Source organism: Vanellus vanellus (genome assembly GCF_965231255.1).
Source record: "Vanellus vanellus genome assembly, chromosome: 10".
NCBI classification, from domain to species: domain Eukaryota; kingdom Metazoa; phylum Chordata; class Aves; order Charadriiformes; family Charadriidae; genus Vanellus; species Vanellus vanellus.
In genome coordinates, this window is record NC_138915.1 from 19,669,043 (window position 1) to 19,690,131 (window position 21,089).

Here is a 21,089-nt window from a genome sequence, read left to right on the forward strand (position 1 = left end):
ATTACTAGCTCCTTATTTAATTTTTCTACCAAGTCGTATGACGTGGGGGATTTTTGTGAGTGTACTTCTCAGTGTAATTAATAGTTTCAGCTGTTCAAGCATAGTCCAGTATGTGTAGTTTACATCCCTTAATCTTCTTTCAGGTGAAGGGAAAAATAAAGCAATTAATTTCTTTTGTGTATTTACTTTTGCTGCCAAATACTAGTAAATGCAATTGGTAAGCCACTTGCCAGATGGAAATAAGATGAAATTACTCATTCATTTCCTGTGGCAATATAAGGGCATTTGTTCCCTGTGCATAAAGACTGGATAGAAATTGGAGATTAAAGCTCAGGTTCAAATAAGCTAAAGTTCACCTAAATCTCTGCTGTCTCCATACTGTAAATCAGTGTACTCCTTTTTGTCTCCCTTTAATTTTCATCCCCATCATGTTCATGACTGACAGCATTTACTGTTACTTCTTTATTAAAATTATTTGCTGCTTATTAAAAAAAGAAAGGAGGAGATTAATATGAATGGACATTTTAAATCAGAAAAATGCTTTAACAGCTCCAATAATATTAAGTAAACTTGTATGTATTACTAAAAATTTGTCATGATGACTTTTAATGCCACTCAGTTGCTGAACTAATGAACAGGTGTAGAATGGGAATTTTTAAGAGCCACGTGTGCTTGCTTTTTTGGCTATAGAAATACAAAAGTACTGGTGGTAGGATTTTTTTCTTAATTACGTCTCTGAAGTATTTCGCCATGTTTGTGTGTGTTCTTTGCCACGATTATCAGGAGTCTTGTTTAACGTATTTAAAACTTATACAACATTTTGTTTAGTGTTGCCATTTTTTCTTTAAACCCTACATGGGTTTCGAGCAGTTCACTTTCTGTGGGATTAAATTAGTTCCCAGCTGAAGGTATCGCTAAAGGTATACACTTGAGCTGCACGTGTGTTGCATAATGTAGGATGAACAAAAAAACAATCCCTTGCAGCATGTTGCATCAGCTTTTTCCTCCAACACTGATAAACAAATATGTTGTCTAATCTAGATTAAAAAAAAAAAGGAGGTTACGTAATGTTGGTGTTTAGAGCTGTATTTTCTGGTCCACAAAGAGGCATCTGCCAATGCTAAAACTGCCTTTTCCCCTCTTGCTCTATCATATTGGCTCTCTTTCCCTCTCCTGTCTGCTTGAGGTAGAGGGTAAAGAAAAAAAAACTCAACCAAAACTTTCTATAGGTGTAACAGGTGTGAGATAATTATGCCTTAGTATTTTGCCATTTCAAAGAATATGTGTGTGTACATATATTCCAGATAAGTCCGAATATTGATCTATATAAATTTGTGTGAAAAGGGATTAACTTTCAAGAAGAAAAACAGATGTAGGGATTTAAAAGTGCTTTGCATCAACACAACAGAAGTGCGTTAGCATTGTCAGTTATCACAGACATGGTGATCTGAAATGCAAGAGGACAATCTGATGGGCCCTTTTCAGCCTGAAATCTACTCTGCTGGTACTCAGGCTTCTTTGACGTGGTGACAAATGCTTGGGCTCCTGGACTCTCTTCCTGAGAACTTGTGAAGGAGGTATTAGTCACCTCTGCAGAGCGACTTGCTAGACTACCTGGACAGGCTTAACCGCTTACTGGAGGATGCTGCCATCATTCCAGGGCTGTTACTGCAATGGAGGACTGACATAAACTTGATTAGTGAGCGTGTTCTGGGAGCTGAAACAGGAGAGCTATGAATTTGGATCAAGCCTGATTTTAAGGTGGGAAAAAGCCACTCGTATTCTGAAATAAGAGAGGCAAACTTAAGCAGTGTGCTGAGAGGTGGCTGGCTAGCTCAGGATGGGTTTGGGTGGAAGATGGGCCCTGTGGAATAAAGCTTCAGACTTGGAGACCTGACCTCTTTCTTTCAGTGTCCTGTTGCTGTGGTCAGAAAGAAAGGAAATTTCCCCTCTGCTACACCTTTTTTCCTAAATACCACCGCCATCTTTGTTATGGAGACCTGGGTATGAGTGTCACTAGCTCTAGGTACTGCCTGTCAGTTTGAAAACATTTTGAATGAAGATGTAAGTCAGTGCCATTATTAAAGTGCCGTAATGAATAGTCACAACGCTAAACTCAAAGGTCTGTATGAAGTAATAGAGGTGCTTGAGCTTCCAGATTAGTGGGTTGTTTTTTTTTTTATGTTGCTTTTTTGAGCTACCCTATGTTGACTGTTAAAAAATCCTTTTTTCATCTCTCTCTCTCTGGTACTGCGGCATCAAACCGAAAAGTGTCTCTCATCTTTAAACGGGCAATTGTGAAAGGAGTGCCTGAAAAGGGTTGGGAGGTTGGTCAGCAATAGTATATTGAATCTGAAATTTATCAAGTAGCTTTTTATTTTTTAATTTATTTAAAATTCTGTAATCTGTGGTCCTGTCACAGTCGAGTCACTGCTAAAATGGGCTATGTGATCAGAAGGGGATAGAGCCACTAACAGAAGAGGGAAGGGCATGGCTTTTGACAGCTCTCTGATACTTAATGTAATCTTAAGCATGGTCAAACTGTGTTGGAGGAAGTTCTGGTAATTTAATGTCTCTCTCTGCCTGAGTTTTAGATTGTTGGCAAGATTGGCGTTGATGCTGAATTGTGACTTTGGTGCAGTCATATAAGCATCTGGCTTGAGTATTTCTCCATTGTTTTGGTAAATTGGCATAAAGCTAACTTAGTCTTTAAAGGCTTATGCTTGAGAGCTTGATAAGATAGAAACCTTTGGAAGTAACATCTTCTCTGGTCTTTTCCAAGTGGAATGTTTTAAACTAAACCAGACATTAAATATTTATTAGATGGATGATTTATGAGTGATGGTGTTACAGCCCTTCAGGCTTAAGCAGGTAGGAGTACCCATGGTTTGTTACAAAACTTTTGAATGTTTGCTCTTTTGTGTTCTAAACGTGGTTACTAGTTTCACAACTGCTAGAAGAGCGTGATCTGGAAACAGGTGAGGAAGGATAATAGTGAAGACTGGTTGTTGCCCTGTTGTGAATTCTAACTTAGTCTGTCCTCTGTGTGTCTCTATAAAATATTGTATGCTTAAAAGCTGAAGTCCCAAAACCGCTTTTCCTTTTCTTGGTACTGTAGTAGCTGAGTAACTTTAATGCGTGTTTAGAGTTGGGCTCGGGTAACACCTTTGCTCTTAAACTCTTGCTTACAAAGGTGTTTTTCAGTTGATATGTCTGATCAGGTGTATGTGAATTACCACTGTAGGACAAATGTGATCAGAACCTATGTGTTGAGTGACATTTGGTAACAAAAACACCTGTATCTTTACTTTTCTTTTACAACTTCATATTTTTCTTACCTTTGCAGTTTTGCAAGCCACAAGACTGAAACAATTAACCCTGTCTTTGGGCGTGTATTGGCTTAGCTGGTTACAGAACAGGTTTCTGCTTAGTGTTCACAACTAACGTGACAAGTATAGTACTCTGTGAGCTGATAGTGAGGGTGTGTATTGGCCAACACTTTAAAGACCCAATCATGTATGGAAATCCAGAGAGTTTAATTCTTAAACAGATTGGAATAGGTCACTCATCTTATTGAATCATCTCTCGCACCTGTCTGAACAGACACAAATCTAGGCTTTTCAGTAGCTTCTGTCCATATAACAGAACTCATAATATTTATTGCCTTCTCATGGGACAACTAATTTTTAACTCTTAGAGTGTTTTTTTGTTTGTTTTGTTGAGCACCTGGTTTTATTTCCTTGTTTAAGTGGGAATGATTAGTGGTAAGGGTGATTATTTAATGGAGTGTCACTTCAGGATTTTAAACAGTTGTTCATCGTAGTTAAAGGGTCAGTGCTGGTGGGAATTTGGGGTATTATCTGTGTATTACTAAGTTGATGTATAGCTTGGTCCTGTTATAAATACAAAGCAAGCTGGTCATACGTAGTTAGGCTTGCAGAATAATTGTGGGGCAAGGGGAGAGCAAGTATTGCATTGTTGTTGAATCATCTTTTTTGTTTAGCTTTTACCACGTTAGGCTTTTTAGAGGTAGCTGGGGATAAGAGAACTATCTTGTACTAGCTTAGTTTATGCTGCTATGAAAATGCCCAAGGTAAACTAATTATTCAAGTGGTATAAACCCAGTAGAATTATTTTATGCCAGATGTTTTCCTAGTGGTAATGTGTATAAGGTGAAAAATAACTGCTTTCTTTGTTCTGTTTTTTTCTTTTCTTGTTTGTTTGTTTGTTTGCTTGTTTTTAAGAGGTTGAAACTGAGGCTTTGGTGTTATTTTTCAACTAAGATTGAACTAAGATTGATCTCTTCTTAGGAGATACCTATAATGAAACCCATGCTGATGAAATTAGTACAGAAAAAAACAATGCTCATAGGTCTTTCTTCTCTTTAGTCTGCTTAAAACTTCCTCTTAATTTGACTTTCAAGTTTTTCAGTTACTTTTGCATGACTTAAAATGGTCATTAGGTTTAATTAATGTTAATCATGTTAAGTTTCTGTTCCTTTAGTGCCAAATATGTTATGTGACACTTAAAAGTAAATAAATCCTTGTTAATAGGTTCTTAATATATAAGAAAATTCTGTGACAATTAAGTATGTTAAATTATGCAAAAATCAGCATGTATTTTAAATATTTCAATGCCACATTACTTTCTATAGAATTTTAAGCAATGAATATGAGGGTAGTGATCCTTGCTAATTAAAAAAAACATTAAAATATATGGTATTTTCTTACATGGCTTTTGCTCTTTACCAGTGGCGACATAAATAATTATTAAAAACCTACCTTTGTGTAGTGTGATAAATCTCAAATGATATATCTTATTGGTTTTGAATGAAGAACTTGATATGTTATTTGAATTATTACTGTTTCAACAGAGGGCGCTAATGTGCTTTGAAGTAACGCCAAATGACTGTATTTTTAAAGGTGCTTGGAATAAACTGGAGCTGAAGATAACATTTTATGGGTTAAAATATATAAATGTAATTTGATAGTGCTTGGGAAAATTGGTCACATTTAGTAACACTTTCATTTCACATTCCTCCTAATTTTGTAAACTTCCTTTGTTTCTTTGGATATTTTACAGTACGTTGAGTCAGTGGATTCCTTTTGCCTTGAACTGATTCTAAATAGATGCATTATCATGGCTTTCTAGCTGAGTTGCTCTTAGTCTGTTAGATTTAATAGTTGTAATAATGAATCAGAATTTAATAAATACATTCTTTACAGCTAAAAAGGCAGTAGAAGACTCAGAAGAAAAGAAGACAGCTCAGTCAAAGAAAAGGATTAAAGAATTAAGAGTTCTGGATGGAAAAACTGCACAAAATCTATGTAAGTGATGTCAAATGCATTAGGTGAATATCTAATTAGCATGTGCACACAACTCTTAAATGTTTTCTTTCACTTTTTATTTACATGTGCAATATTCTTTTTCTGAACACTGGCTAGTGTGAACACGATTCAAGTTCAGAAGGGCTTTACATATATGTATGATTTGAATTCACTATACAACTTGGGAAAACAAAGTTATATGGGAAAATGACTTAAATGTTAATGAACTACTTTTTTTGGTAACAAAAAATTGATTTTCATTAATTGCTTTAGACTGGAAGTATATAAGGAAGGCACAGTGTTGGTAGGTTTTGTGGGTTGGGGCTGAGACGCCATTCCTATTGGTTCTTTCTGGTTAAAGCAATGGAGAAAGAGCTTGATGGAGGTTAGACTTTTAAAGAGGAATATATTATGAAATAGGGTAAGTTATGTGCAAATTCTACTACTATAAATTTTAAGGAGAACAGCCCCACTGATTATTTTTAACGTGCTGCTTCTCTGTTTAATTATTGAGAAAGTAGTAGATTCTCTTATTTGAATTTGAAATACCATAAAAGGTCACTTATCCATCTATGCTTGTGGCAAACGAAGTGAGTAAAACCAACTGTGCATTGTTTATTAGCACATCTGCGAGCACATTTTCTTAAGCAGAAAATGCTCTATGACACAAGTGATACAAAACTACAAGTTTTAAAAATATGGATGCAGGAAAATGAGCCATAGTAGTTAGGTTGAATGTACAGCACTTTATTAAAATGGTATGCTAACCCATCTGTGTTAGGATACTTTGTAGTTTATTGATTGAGGCTCTGCTGAGATGTTAAAACATCCTGACACCAAATTGCTTTGAAAAGTCCCATCTTTGAAGGGTATATGATTTACATTGTCTCTTGTATGATTTTACTTACCCTAAAAAGTGGTAGAGTTTGGGTATTATTTTTTTGTCTTTACCCAGCCCTTCATTATCCTTTTGGCACGGGATTTTTTCTAGAATGTCAGGTAAATGTCACTCAATCAATTGTAAATGCAGTACAGCTATTCATACGTGGTTATGAAAGCAAAAATAATAGCTAAAGTCTTCTAGTGACTGAGTAAGTCTAAGTAGTAATGCAGGTATGTTGCCATTCATAAAAATAGGACTTTAGTGCTACAGATAAGTAACACTGCTAGGGAGCAACTGAGGCTGATTAAACAGTAAAAACTGTTGTCATAGTTTCATTTCTTAGAAGTAAAATTAATAAGTTGAACTGCAATAGTGTGGCTGATCTACTAGTTGTTTTATACAGAAAACTTATTGTGAAACATCTTAATTTGGATCAGATATGAATCTCGAGTTGCTAGAAATTGTCATCTTGTATCAATCTTTTTGACCTTTTTGATTCTAATTACTTATTACTGAATTTCAGCAATATTTTTGGGTTCTTTCCGTTTGCCTTATGAAGAAATAAAAAATATAATTTTAGAGGTTGATGAAGAGAAGCTGAGTGAATCCTTGATTCAGGTATGTGAAAAGGTTTCTGGTTTTGTTTGTAGTTTGTTTTGCACATGAAAATTCTGTGAAGGTGTAGGAATTCAAAAGTAAGAACAGTGTAGAGTTTTCTGGGCATCAGCTACAAATGTATCGGTTGTGTTTACTGTTTGTTTTTTAATTTCACTTCTGCTTTTAAATATGTTTGATTATAGCAGTAAGACTGTCTTTAAAAGACACTGTTAACAAAAATACTTTTGCATCTCTTAACTTTATGACACTCCTCTTCCAAGAGGAAACCTCTGATAATTCTAGTTTTTCAGCTTTGAAGGCAAGCATTTACCAGATTTAGGCTAGTGGATAACGAGGTTTCATCAGTCGACTTGTGGAAACAACTCTACTTGTCACTAGTGATAGGTGAAGCTACCTGAATGTTCCGGATACTGCTATAACCCAGTGCCCATCTGTAAATCTCAAACTGGTTTGGTCTTACTTTGAACCCAAAATATGTCACCTGGAGAGAAGAAAATATGGAATACAGCTTCTTTACATCCCTTTCCGATTTCCTCGCAGTGGGAGGAGAGCGTGTACACTGCCCCTTGTGATCTTTGGGGAGTGACAGAGTGCAACAGAGAAACATGTAAACCTAAAATGGTATACAGATGTAGGACAGCAATGATACTGGTGTTGAATTGGTTTCTTTTAATTTCATACTCGTTCACATTCTAGCTAACATACTGGGCCTCTTTTTATACTTTCCTCCTTCCCTGTCTCCTGCTTGCACCCCTGTCCCAGTCCCCCTGACTTTCTAAATTAATTTCTTCTTCCTTTCTTGCACTTGGAAAAAGATTATTCCAGGTACGCTGGGCTAAACTGAGTTGCCTGGTCTCTTCTCCATAACTTCAAATTTTAACATCAGTGTTTCTTAACAAAATAACTCTGTTGCAAAATGTACAGTGTAAATGGAATTATATTTTTCAAATTGAATTTGCGTGTCCTCCTTCTGCAATTTTTCTTGTGTCACCAAGGCCTCTCTACGTTTCTGGAGTTTTGCTTTCTTGAGGCTCTAAAGGAAGGGCTGCAGTTTTCTCACAGACCTCAAACTATTGGTCTCACAGCACTAAATACAGTTATATTTTTCTTATAGCGTCATATGCTGAGACTTATACCACCTAACCTGATGTGTCTGAAAATACAGATTTTGTATCTGAAATTCCCATTCATATTTCATTTTGTATAATCCTTGATTTTTATTTGTTTTTTATTGCTACAGTGTAATGTTTCTCGAAGTTCCCATTTGATGGGAAACTATTTCCAGTCTGACTTTGATGTGTTTCACTGTGATGTCCTGCTTCAGGCCATGTCAGCATGGAATTAATAGGGTTTGAGTATGGGCCCTAAAATTAAATAGAAAAGGTTTCATATCTATATATACACACGTATTTACATTGCTAAAAATACTATCTTTGGCCACTGAGTAAGTCTTATGACAGAAAACTAAAGCACACAATATGTAGTATTTGGAAGTAAGTAAGAAGTCTTGTTTGTTTATTGATCAGGGTTATCAGATCATTTGACTGTAAAATCAAAAATCAACAGGGATAAAAAACCCACCTTGAGTACCTCAAATGCGAAATAGTTTCATATCGATATAGTTAACTCTACATTTGCTGCAGAGGTATCTTGAGACCTGGATTAATATAAATAAGATTTGATATGTTATGCTGAAGTATAAGGTCATGATCTTACATGTTAATTGTAAAATGCTGAAAGCTAATGGTGTAATGGTTGCTGATCCGTTGGAAATGATTGAAGAGAAGTAGTAGTCTGTGCTCAACAGGACAAGTACAGCTACCACTGGTGTAGCCGCATGTGGAGTGGCTCAGCCCGCACCCGGTCCCAGCCACGTGCCCTGGTGGGCTTGTCAGGGCTGGGCTGCGGATTGCCCCCCCCCCCCCCCCCCCCCCAGCCTCCTTGCAGGGGGAGAAGCAGAGGCGGCCCTCAAGCTGCACGAGCACTGTGCAACAGCAGCTAAAACATTGGGGTCTTACCGATGCTGTTTTGGTCACAAGTCAAAGCAGTGCCACATGGGCTGCTGTGGAGAAAATTAACTTCATCCCAGCAAGAGCCAGTGCACCATAAAGAAGGCAAATGTGATTTCAAGGTGTATCAGGTCAAGTATTTCCAGTAGAGAGGATAATTATTGTGCTTTTGAATAATGCACTTCTAAGACCTTACCTAAAATACTCAGTAAAATACTCATTTCTCAAAAATGAATTTAAAACGGAGAAGCTGAACTTAAAAACTACTTAAGATGATTGAGGGATGGAGAAACAGTCTACAGAAGGAAGCTAGAAAAGATTGGCTTGATTAGATTAGCAATATAAATAGCTGAGAGGGGGTATGACTACATTACAACTATATGGGGAGAAGAGTGATGTGCGTGAGCATTGAGGAGAAAGATGAAGTTGCGTAAGTAAAAGGCAGTGTTAACACCAGGATACATGTATACGAATTCATCATGAATGCAGCTGTCTAGAAACTCGACTGCCTGTAATCTTTGAAAAACTGATGCTTTGGAGATTGATTCGTTCCTGAAGGGAACGGTGTGGCAGAGTTGCTTCTCATAGCAGGGGGATTTAGCTGATAACCCAGAAGACATTCCTGGTGTGTTTATAAAGATATTCTTAGAAGTGTTTTGGGGTAAATGGGCCGTATCATCTATTTCATGTTCAGTCTATTCTGGTATATTTTTATTCTAATCTTCTGAGTTATTAACTAATTTACCAGTTTAACAGTTTTCAGTACTACTGATGGGAAAAATGTTGCACAGCAAACCTTGCTTTCTTTCATGCTTGGCAAAACTTGGACTTTATGAAAATGCACATGTGGAAACTGCTTTGTTCTAAATATCAAAATGGTGAAAGCCAAATGGGTACAGCATAATTGAGCATATCGAAAAGTGGTTTTTCAGTTATGCTTCTCGAGTCCTCGTTTCTTGCTGCTTTTCAAGCTTATGTTGTAATACTTACTAAAAATTAATTGGATTAATCAGTTTGAGTACATGGTAGACTATATACTGTTGTAACTCGTCTGTGAGCAAAACACTCTCGGAAAAAAATTTTCTCAATTCCCAGTGTGTCTTTGAGATAAATTCTTGTAAAAATACCGTTGCCAAACACCTTGTTTAGCAGAATTTAGGGCATTGTGATAGTGAGTAGTGAGTGATAGTTTCAGCCTCTTAATTTCTGCTTTAGATTGCTATGACTACGTATGTTTAGTTAAACTATTTTTTTTACCCTATTTTTATTTAAACCCATATAATACATTATGAAACTCTGTTTCCTAAAGTGCTGACAAGGATTTGAGTATGTGATCAGTTTAGCTTCATTTTTGGTTATTCAGTACAATTAATGAAAGTAAACATATTTAAACATATATATGGGAGGCTGCAGTGCTAGCAGAGCCAACCTCTCCTTCTGAGAAGCTGAGTGTAAAGTGAGTTGATCTGTTAGCTCTAGACCGTAAAGGGGTGTGGATGAGGAAAAAGAAAAGAAGTGTGCTAACAGATTGTGGTTACGTGGCTAAAAAAAATGGGCAGTTTTAGTAGTAGGTACTTGTATTTCTGCACTGATGGAAAAAATAATGTTTTACAGTATATTTATTACTGTGTACTGAAATATACATTTCTGACAAATCCTGTGAAATTGTTGATGACAGCATGTTGTGGTTTGGTCAATAGTATACCTAATAAAAATGGGTTAAAAAGAATTACGTTATTTAGTTTGTTCATGTCTTTGATCTTGATCAGCATTAAACAGTCAATCAAATGAGCAAGAACGTTTTACAGACCTTTTTTTTTTTTTAGGTAGAGATTTGTGGGATGTGGTTTTAGGTTTGATAGGAAAGGAAGCATGCTTAGGTTTAAACAGGACACCATAGCTTAATTGTATGACATCTAGGTGAATCTGATGCTTATCTCTTTTTCTGTCACGTATATTGAACTTTGCTCACTAAGACACTCGGTACCTCCCTGGTGTAAGTGTGTGTGTGTGTGTGTGTGGGGGGGGGGGGGGGGGGGGGGGGGAATCTTTCTGTAACAGGAACACTTTGTATGAGACTGCTTGTCGTCTTTGTTTTTCCATATTAAGATGGGTGAATGTTTGATTCTTTCAGCTTGGAGAATTAAGTTAACTATCACTTGGAAATATGACAAATTAGACTGATGCATTTCTGAAAGTTATATCTTAATACCTTCCTTCCATTAAGATTTTTGTCTGGAAAAAAATACGCTTCTATAGCGCTGTTTGCTTTTCTGATTTTAAAAGGCACATAACTTTTTTCGTATCAGGTTTTTTGTGACCTGAACAGTCGTTATCGGTTCTTTCATAGTGTCAGTGTGCACGTCCCTCCTATTTTATTCATATCTTATGGGAACACGTGGCAATGCACCTTTTCTGTTTGGAGGAGAACTGATGTGCTAATAACTTAACCAGACGAACTTAAAAGTTAAAGGATCATATTTTGAGATGATGTACTTCTATGACTAGTGTTGCAGAAAATACCAAAAGACTTAATTTTTGTAACTGTAGCACATTACCTTATCTTTGCTAAAATCTGTGTTGTAATTAAAATATTATAGAATTGCCTATTCCATAGACACTTTATTGGAAGTAAACCTTCAAATCTGCTGGTGATTCTGCAGGTTACAGAGTGTGGCTTCATAAAGTAGGAACTTCTTGTTGCAGAACATGCACCTTCCCCCTTTTGTCTTTAATAACAAACTACTGTGTTTGTGTAGAAGAAAAAATGATATCTGTGTGAAGGCATTCTTTTCTTAGTTATTTGGTACAGGAATCTTTGCACTGTGGAGTTGGGTGAATCTCATGTTGATTTTTCAGAAGTTATTAATAACAAAAGTGCACTACTTTGGCCCCTATATGCATGTTAAGTGTCTGTAAATTATGCAGCTTTTACTATGTGGTCAGGCAGTTACCCTCTCAAAAAAGCAGGAGGGACACTGTATTCACCTAGATCTGGAGGAATTTCTGCCTCTGTTCTATATAGGTAAAAGTCTCCAACTCGGTCCTTTTGATTTGCACAGTGGTTAGTGCTTGCTTATAACTCACCACCATTTGAAATTCTACAGAATCCCATTTGACTTCAAGCTACTACAGTGTTTTGGATCCCATATCCAGTATCCAAAATATTAATCATTTTTGTTTCTTGATTTTTTTTTTTTTTTTTCTCCCCTGTCATAAGTCTGTAATATGAACAAAGGTGGTCACTGGAGATTGGAAATGAAGTAAAGGGCACCCTCTGTGTGTGGACAGCCACAGTGTAATTATATCAGTTAATAATATTTTAATTCATTTTAGTTTTTTGATCTTAAGATTTATGAACGAAAAAAGACCTGTTGACTCTCACTAGCTTGCTTGAATGTGAATGCGTACTTTTTCCCCCTGAAGTTACATTATTATTTTGTTTTCAATTAACTTATATATCAAGATTTACATACAGCCTAAACTTTTACTGAGTATCTCTTAAAACAAAGTATTTGTCAGTCTTAATATAAATATTTTACACATTTAGCAGATGTGTATTTTGAGATGTTAAGATCATATAGTAAATGATACGTTTTTCTTCGGGGACATGGGTAAGATTTCAAGCAAGTTTTGCTTTTTGCTGAGTTCCAGTATATTTGCCATCCAGAAGATCTGTACAATTTTTAGATATTGCTCTTTTTTGTGTAAAGTGTTCTTTAATGAAGATTGTGCACAGCTATTTTGAATGTCTAAAGATTTTTTTTTTTAGGTAGTTATGTCTTGCTTTACACAGACCAGTTATTTCTTGATTAATATTTAATGAGCAAAATACAATCCTGAGGGAAAAAATAAGATTATAAATAGAGTATAATTCTTCAGGGTCTGATGGTATCAAGGAGCTTTGTCAAACTTTTTAATACTGAGAAGTCTTTCTTCAAATTAGAGATTGTAACAGAAGTGCTGATGCCTGTATTAAATAATTACTGCTTGATTTGATGTTTGTTTATATAGAGTTAAAGCTGCGTAAATGAAAAAAACTTCCCATAATTTCTTCATGCATTTCCATGTTGTGGTATTTTAAGTCTTTTATTTTAAGAACTCAGCTAGTTTAATATAACAAGTTTAATATAACGTTTTGGTTTGTTTTAGAACCTAGTGAAGAATCTTCCTGAGCAGAAAGAACTCAATGCCTTAGCGGAATTAAAGGATGAATATAACGATCTTGCTGAGCCAGAACAGTTTGGAGTTGTGGTATGTATTAGTGTAATAATTAACTGGAGAGTTGTATTTTTGTCAAAGAAAAATTTTGGGTTTAAATTATTTTGCTTAGTGTTTTTGCAAGTCCTGCAGTAGGAAAAGTTATCATCTATTTATTTACAGAGCTATTTAGATTATTACTCATAAATACATATTAGGTGTTTTTCTGGTAGGAATTACTATATGCAGTTAAGAGCAAGGGGCATTTCTGTGCCAGACCAAATCTTTTGTTGGACTGTCTTGCCTTGTATGCAATTCTTGTATGTGTATTAAACAATTATGGAGAATACTCTAGGTTTAAGTAGTTAAATTTCCAAGACTTCATAAAAGACTCATTAACTCAATGGCATTGACAACTTTGATAACTTTATTCTGCTGTATCAAAACCTGTAAACAGCTGAAGGAGTTAATGTGCCCGTAATACATCATGCATGTTTTAACCTTTGCTTAAATATAAAAATGTGTTTGTATATTTTATGCATACATGTGTATATACACACAGACGTATATATGTATAATAGGTATATATGCAAACACATAGAAACTTGCAAAACTGTTCTAGAAGAGGTGTGGATTCATGTTAGAACTGCAATTGTAGATCGTATTCTGTTGCTTTTGTTAGCGTTCAATATGTAGATCTATTCCAAAAGCAGGGCTATCGAGTATTATAATGGCTAAACCTGTCTCCAAATGAAAATATAAAATTTGCATAAGTTACCCTACTACATGCTGGCAGTTGATTGTATGATACTGAATACTAAGCAAGGACTTGGAAGGCTCTTTTTCTGCTTCTGGTCTTCCAAAGACCTGATAAGTTCTTAGGCAAATTAGTTCCTGTTTTCACTTCACTTTGTCAGTCTAAAAGCTGATAATGATGATGTGATGTGTTTAGAATTTATCCCTTACACCACAGGAGGTAGGTTTGCTTTTACTGAATTTTTATGATGTTATATACGTTAAAATGTATTAAAACAGAAATAGAGGTCTCTAAAAAGGAAAGTGGGAAAACAGATTTTTACTTAAAAAGCTCTGATTTGAGCTTAATTTGGCTTCAGTAGTGCCTTTTGAGTGATTTATTATTTTTTTTTTCTTTTTCTTTTGGGACACGCACACATACACACAATTTGACCTAATGAGATTTTTTTAGAGAATATAGAACATTAAAGCTATCAATGACACTTTTTCAAAAACTTTAGGCTACTGATTTTATTTTTTTTTTTAATAAATGGCATAAAGTTCTAAAAATGTTTTATTTCAAAACGAAGATGAGCAATTTTGGTAGAAATGTGAGAAGTATAAGTTTTATTTCAATGTCTGCAGTAGGAAAACATTACCATCTATTTATTGATCAGTTACAGTCTAAAAATACCTATAAATACATATTTGGTGCTTTTTTTTTTAAAGGACTTATGGCATACTTATATATATAAAAATGTAAGCATAGTATAATATTGATATTAACATAGCTGCAATATCTTATAGATCTAGTAAAACATCCATATCTACTGATATACATGGATAGATATTATATGTATGTATATATCTCGATATATTATATGTGTATAGCCTATATTTTTTTATATCTGTTTGAATATATGTATGTACATTAACAATCTGTGTAAAAGCAGTGGAGGAATACTTTGTTCCCTATGTGTCATGTAACGCACACTTTCAGAGTGATTGAAACAATGGGATGAAAGGACAGTAGTAGCCCTACAACAAGACGGGCTCTTCATCCTTGGGAAGGAAGGCCAGAACAATTCCTGTGCATCCTCCCTATATTTGAAATGGCAATGAGCAAAAGATTCCAGGGGGTGACTGATTTACTGATGAAATATGCTTATTTCCCTTCTACATAAATAACGCCAAACAAAGTAGGAAATTATTTAGAGTTTGTCAAGGAGAGTATCCGAAATGTGTCTAAGGGAAACGCAGAATGCAAGCAAGCAAGGTGGAGGCATTAGGACAAATGAAGAATCTGATGTCTATGAATTCTGTTCAGTTAACTATTTAAAATAAGCAAAGAAAGTAAGAAAATTGTCCATAATGACCATAAAAGACTCTACAGACATTTCTCCATTTTACTGCTGTAAGTTCCTTGACGTTCCACTCTTGATCTTTACAACTTTGGTCCTTTCTGAACTCACTTCCTTCTTTTGCCACATGTTTCCCTTTTATAAATATCATACCTACCTTGTCTCTTCTGCTTGAACCTTTCTCCCCTGTTTGGTTTTACTGCACTGCACTCTATAGCTTTTATGTAAAGATATTTCTGGAATAGTATATCGTTTATCCGCATCCTCCCATTGTGCTGCTCTGTGGCGGGTAGTAGTAAATTCCCCTTCTGCTGAGGAATGCCGTGACAGTGGCATGGCATTCAATATTCAGCCACCTTTGTGGTCAACAATGTTTTCCTCATATACAGTCAGAATTTCTCCAGTGCCACCTTGTATTTTGTTTCTTCACCTGTCACCATGCACCTTCAAGAATCCGCTGGTTCCATCTTCTCTGTACCTTCCCTTTATGTAGAAACAGGTAAGAGTCAAGAGCAGCTATTCAGGGAAAACGAGGTCTTGTGGATTAACCCTGGTAGGCAGCTAAGCACCGCACAGAGGCTTACTCACTTCCCCCTCCCATCCCCAGTGGTGCGGGCAAGAAGAAAGGAAGAGTGAAAGTGAGAAAACTCGTGGGTTGAGATAAAAATACCTTAATAAGTGAAGGGGAAGTGGAAGAAGAGAGAGAAAAGAAGAGCAAAGAAATTAAACAAAGGCAATCGCTCCCAGTCTCACGTGTGTAGACTGATGTAGCGCCAGTCCCTGAGCAAAAGATGGCCAACCTGTCTAGGGCTCCCTCCTCCACACTTTATTACTGGGCATGATGTTATATGGCACAGGCTATTTCTTTGGCTAGTTTGGGTCATTTGGCTGGTTGTGTCCCATCCCAGCCTGTTGCACACTCCCTTCTGTTCACTGGGGAAGGGGAGAAGGCCTTGACGCTGTGCAAACACTGTTCAGCATAGCTAAATCGTTAGTGTGTTAACAGCATTGCTCGGGTCACAAGTCCAAAACGCAGCACTGTACAGGCTGCCATGAAGAACAGCTCACTCCATCCCAGCCAGACACAGTACAATAGGATTAGTCAAAGTTTATCCGTTTACTGCCAAGGTTTGTTTGCTTTTCCTGGCCCTGTGTAGAAGCATATGGTTTTTAAGAATTGGGGTAACTATATCTGACCGCTTACGCAGAGACGATGTGCTGGCTGTTCTTTTGTAGATAAGTTTCCTCAGTTTCACCCCTGTGCAGAAGGTGGTGCGAGAGAAATTCATTAATGTCTGCAACTTCATTAATCACCTAGTCTGAAATTATGTCGGGGCATAGGACAGGCAGGATCAGGTTTTGCATTTTGCACTAATTTTGGTCGTAGTTGACTAATGGCCTTTTCTTTTTGGGTGTATGCTAATATGCTGCTGGAAATGAAAGACTGAAAATAAATTTAAGGTGTAATTATTAAAGGTACCAAAAGGCTGATCTAAGACAGTGGAAATCATTTTCGTAAAGTAAAGAAAACAAGCAAAAAATGTCTATTTCATTCTTTGCAGCACATTTAGCTTCATCTTGGTTAGATGAATATGAATTTGATAAGTGGACGAATGTTACTCTTATTTAGCTTTGCATATGGATTGGCTGCACAATGAGTATAAATCTTACCCTTCCTTATGGGTAGTGATTCTTTCTTATTTTTAGAGTCTTATAACTAGATAAATACTACAAACATGCTGGTTTTGTTTCTGATTTTAATTGAACAGTCCATTAAAGTGGAAGAAATGCAGCTGAACTTAAGCTCCTTACTTGACTGTAGTCCTTTTTTGCTGTGTGTTGAATTAATTTCAGAGTTTTGCATTAATAATCTTAACCTTGATGATAAGAAGAATATGTTTAGGAATAGAAGATGACAGAAAGACTCTTAAGTGATATTTAAAATGTATACCCTTATTTGTATGTAAATTTAGATATGCTAATTAAGAGAATTTAATTGGATAATCACTGTGCCCATCAAATTTAATAAAGGTCAGAATAAATTGTTTAAAATTTGTGTAGAAAAACCATACTTAGTAAATGATTAACTTATTAGATGAGTCTGATTAACTTAATATTCAGCTGATCTGTAAATGAAAATTCAAATTGGATTTTCATTTAGATGAAATGTTAAAATCAATTATATTCAAATTAGGTTTTGGAACTTTTCTGAAGTTATATCTTGGGATCAAAAAAGGCAACACAACTTTGTATAAAGAAAAGTTTGTGTTGATGTAGTATAAGAAAAATAGATTAACGGAATCAGTTGTATAATATTAAATAAGCTAGGCCAAATGTTCTCTGATTTTTAAGGGTAAGACTTGTGTTTAAGAGTTAATTTTTTTATGTCATGGGAACAGCTGCAACTTCAATAAGGGTTCTTGCTTTCAATTTCAGCGCCAATTGAAAGTTTAAGTGTTATAAAAGCGTAAGTCTTAACTGTGCTATAAAGTGAGTATCAACCCTTTCCTGTCGACTCAGAGGAACAGCTAAAAAAAAATAGAAAATTTTTGCAGTGTTAGTGATGTTTGAACTCGGAGAACTTCACCCACTTGTCTTTACCACTAACTGTGAGTTAAAGTCAACTTAAGAGGAATATTACCAGTTTTTAAAAGATCACCCCACGATTATGTGGTGCAAGTCTGAATTAATAACTCTTTAGTGAACCGACAAAACAAGTGACTGGAGCTGACCAAAGAATTCCCTTTCTGGTGTGTGTTCTGTAAGTGGGAGTGTTTTTTTTTTTTTTATGGTATCTAGTGACTGCAAACTTCCTTCAGCTGGTAAAAAAATGGCTTATCAGTAATTTCATTGTTAATGCAAGGGGATAACTTTCACTGAGTAGCTGCAGAGACTTGCAGATTCTGTGACCTTGTCTGCTGCATAGCCAGGGTTAGCTCTCCTGAACAGTCCGTGTTGAGAGGTAGACAAACCAGCAAGACTTGTACGAGGTTATTGCACCTGCATTGGTTTAGAGTCAGTCAGTCATTTTAATTGAATTTATTTGCCGCTTGTTTTGCCTCATTGTAATTTCTAGAGCTGCTGAAGAATTAATCTTTCTAAACACTGCTAGAAAAAAAAAAAGGGCAATTGTTTAATATATTATAGGTAAGAGCCTGAGTAAGTTGACAAATTTCTATTATAGGATTGTCAGTGCTTTTCCTTAGAAAGGAGGCAAATTTAATTGTGCTTTATGCCCCTTTCTCTAATAACCTTTGAACCTAGTTTTAGTACAGAGCTTGAGAATTGATTGATGATAATAAAGAATAAAGAACTGAATAAAGAACTTGATTAGGTAGAGAAATCAGACAAGGACCTTTATGAAAGCCCAGAAGGGGAAATGACATGCAGTCCAGCGCTCACGGTTAGCTGGAAAAGAAATACTCATTTCCTTGCTTCTTTAACTGTTTGTGTTGGGATGCTTGCTAATGCTTGCTACTACGTGCACCTGTTTGAATGTGTTATTTCTTATATGCCTTTGACACTAATTTTGTAAGCTGTAAACAGTTTGACTAAGTGAATATAATCTTTTCCTAAGTGAATAGTGGACCTTTTTCTAAGCAAATATAATCTTTGCAGCTTACCTATTTTCAGATGATTCCTCCGTTTATCAGCCATAGCACGCATGTATTTAAAAACATGCATATGAAAGAGAAACTGGGGCAGGGTGGGGAAGGAGGAAATAAAATAACATTTGTGGTCATCTTCTATTGATACATAAAGACCATAATGTATATAAAACAACCCACTTAAAACAGCTCTGCTAAAATCTGCAGATCAGGAAATTAAATTAAAACTTACTGCTGGTTTAGTAGTCAAACTACCTTGCAAAGCAAATAAAAGGTCAGTGTTCCATGACACTTCACAACATTAAAGAAAGAAAGTTCAGATTGGCTGAAGTAAGGGATTATTCTCGACAAATATTTGTCATGCTGTTCTGTTGGCTTATACGTGTTTTGTTTTGCTCTTTTCAGGATCTAAAGCTTTTGACAACTTTTTTTCTGTGCTATATTGAGTAACATTAGTAATTGGAGCTTGTTCTACAAAAGTTAAAGCAAGTTATGTGATTAACTTTAATTGCCATCTATTGCAGCGCAGGGAAGGGTAGATCCTTTCAAGGCAGATGTCTTCAGTATGCTATTTCTGAAATGCAGAATGATTAGAAGAATAATGTTTCAAGACTGCATGATATTGGCTTATAGAGGCTCACAGAGAAATTTGTGACAATGGAGATATATAAAAGAAGATTGCAAGTTATGCCAAAATGCTTCTTTTCTGATACTTTCCTTCTCCTTATTCCAGTCTGATCATGTGAATTGTTGGAGACCATCCAGAGTGCCTTCATATTTATGTTCATTTTAGTAGGAATTGATCATTGTTTTCAGGCCACCCGAGTCTTTCTGTGAAAGTTCGTGCTGTTGCTTCTGGTAGCTGTCGGGTTAGATAACACCAGTAGAAAACCTGCGGTTCCTCAAGCAGCCGTGGTAAAGCTTTGGGCAACAGACACGAGCATAGAAAAATCTTTGTTTTGATAGCCAGGATCTGTGATTTGTCACATAACAAAGCTTTTCTTTGAGGAGGACAAGCGCTTCAAGAACACGGTTGATAGTGAGTACATTACGGGAGAAATATTTTTCTGTATTCTGCTAATTAAAATTAGGAGTTAGATTTGGAAGGTAATCACTCTTGCTTTTAAGTGGATTAAAAATTTTCAGCACATATATTTCTCTTAATTTTAAATAGCAGTGGACATGGTCACAAGTTATAAGTAGGAGGAAATATTATTACTGATCACTTGTGCAAAGTATGAAAGACGTGGACATATTATGGTAGCTAGTCTAATGAAATTGGTCTTTGGGATTTAAACTAATGAATCACTTTTGTAGATAGTTTTCAGGATCTCTGTCATTTACCATGTTACAATGCTGTGATTTATAACCTCCCCTCTTTTTATCAGATCAGGAAGGAATTAGTCCTATACTATCTTTTGCAAAGTATATGGAGCATAAAGGTGATAGTGTCTTGGGCAGTAGTTTTACAAAATTTGTTTAAAAGGACAAAAGTACCAGAGGTTGAAAAGCAGGCAGTATGTTGCCGACAAAACATGATGTTGTGGGATCAGAACTGAAAGAGTACATACAGAAGTATATCCTTACTTTTGTGTCTCTGACAATAAGTTCTGTATAAAAAAAGCAATATACCCATTAATTTCAGCCAAAACCTCTTTATCCATCTCCTGAATCTGATTATTCTTTGGGATACACAGATTGGGGCTTTTTGATGGTGTGAACTTAAAGTCCTAGGATCAAATATATATCATAGTGTATCTTTAACATACCTTTGAGCTAGCCATACTGGTAGGATTCATATTATTTATTTTATAACTTGCTATAAGTGTAGATAATAAATGAACAAAATTCAGTTTGGGTTTCACTTCAATTAAAATTTAAAACTGCAAAACCAAACACCTTGTTAGATGTAGCACTGATGTGACCTGTAAATATCACAATTAACAGCTCACATCAGTACAGTGGGAGAAAATGTTTCATGAACAATAGTACTAATGTGACCTGGCTTTATATAAATATCTGCCTAGTGAGCTTGATCTCCTGTGTCTCCAACTCGCTTAGATATTCCCATGTCCTTCCACAAGGGTCCCTAAGAATTCATTGTCTCTTTCTGCTATTGCTCTGCCAGGGACCATGAGCGAGTTGAGACCTGTGTGTCGGCTCAGTAAGAGAATCGAAAACAGGGAAGCATAATTCTTTAGCTTAATCCAACTGAGGTGTAGCTGTTTGTGCTGGTATCAGCACACACACTTGAGGCATTGTTGTGCCATTTCTGAAGGAAGAAAAACCGAGAAGCTTACTTTTAGGAAATTGGTAAATAGCAGAGTTCAAGGTAACTTCACTGGAGA

General features: G+C 35.9%; 1 protein-coding gene across 1 annotated transcript in view; it reads left to right on the top strand.

Moving 5' to 3' along the window:
• DIAPH2 (diaphanous related formin 2) overlaps positions 1-21,089 on the top strand; it is a 260,049-nt gene that overhangs the window by 78,784 nt on the left and 160,176 nt on the right. The window contains exons 19-21 of the mRNA XM_082488260.1: positions 5,226-5,327; positions 6,734-6,828; positions 12,990-13,091. Coding sequence (XP_082344386.1) covers positions 5,226-5,327; positions 6,734-6,828; positions 12,990-13,091 — 299 coding nt within the window. The remainder of the gene's footprint in view (positions 1-5,225; positions 5,328-6,733; positions 6,829-12,989; positions 13,092-21,089) is intronic.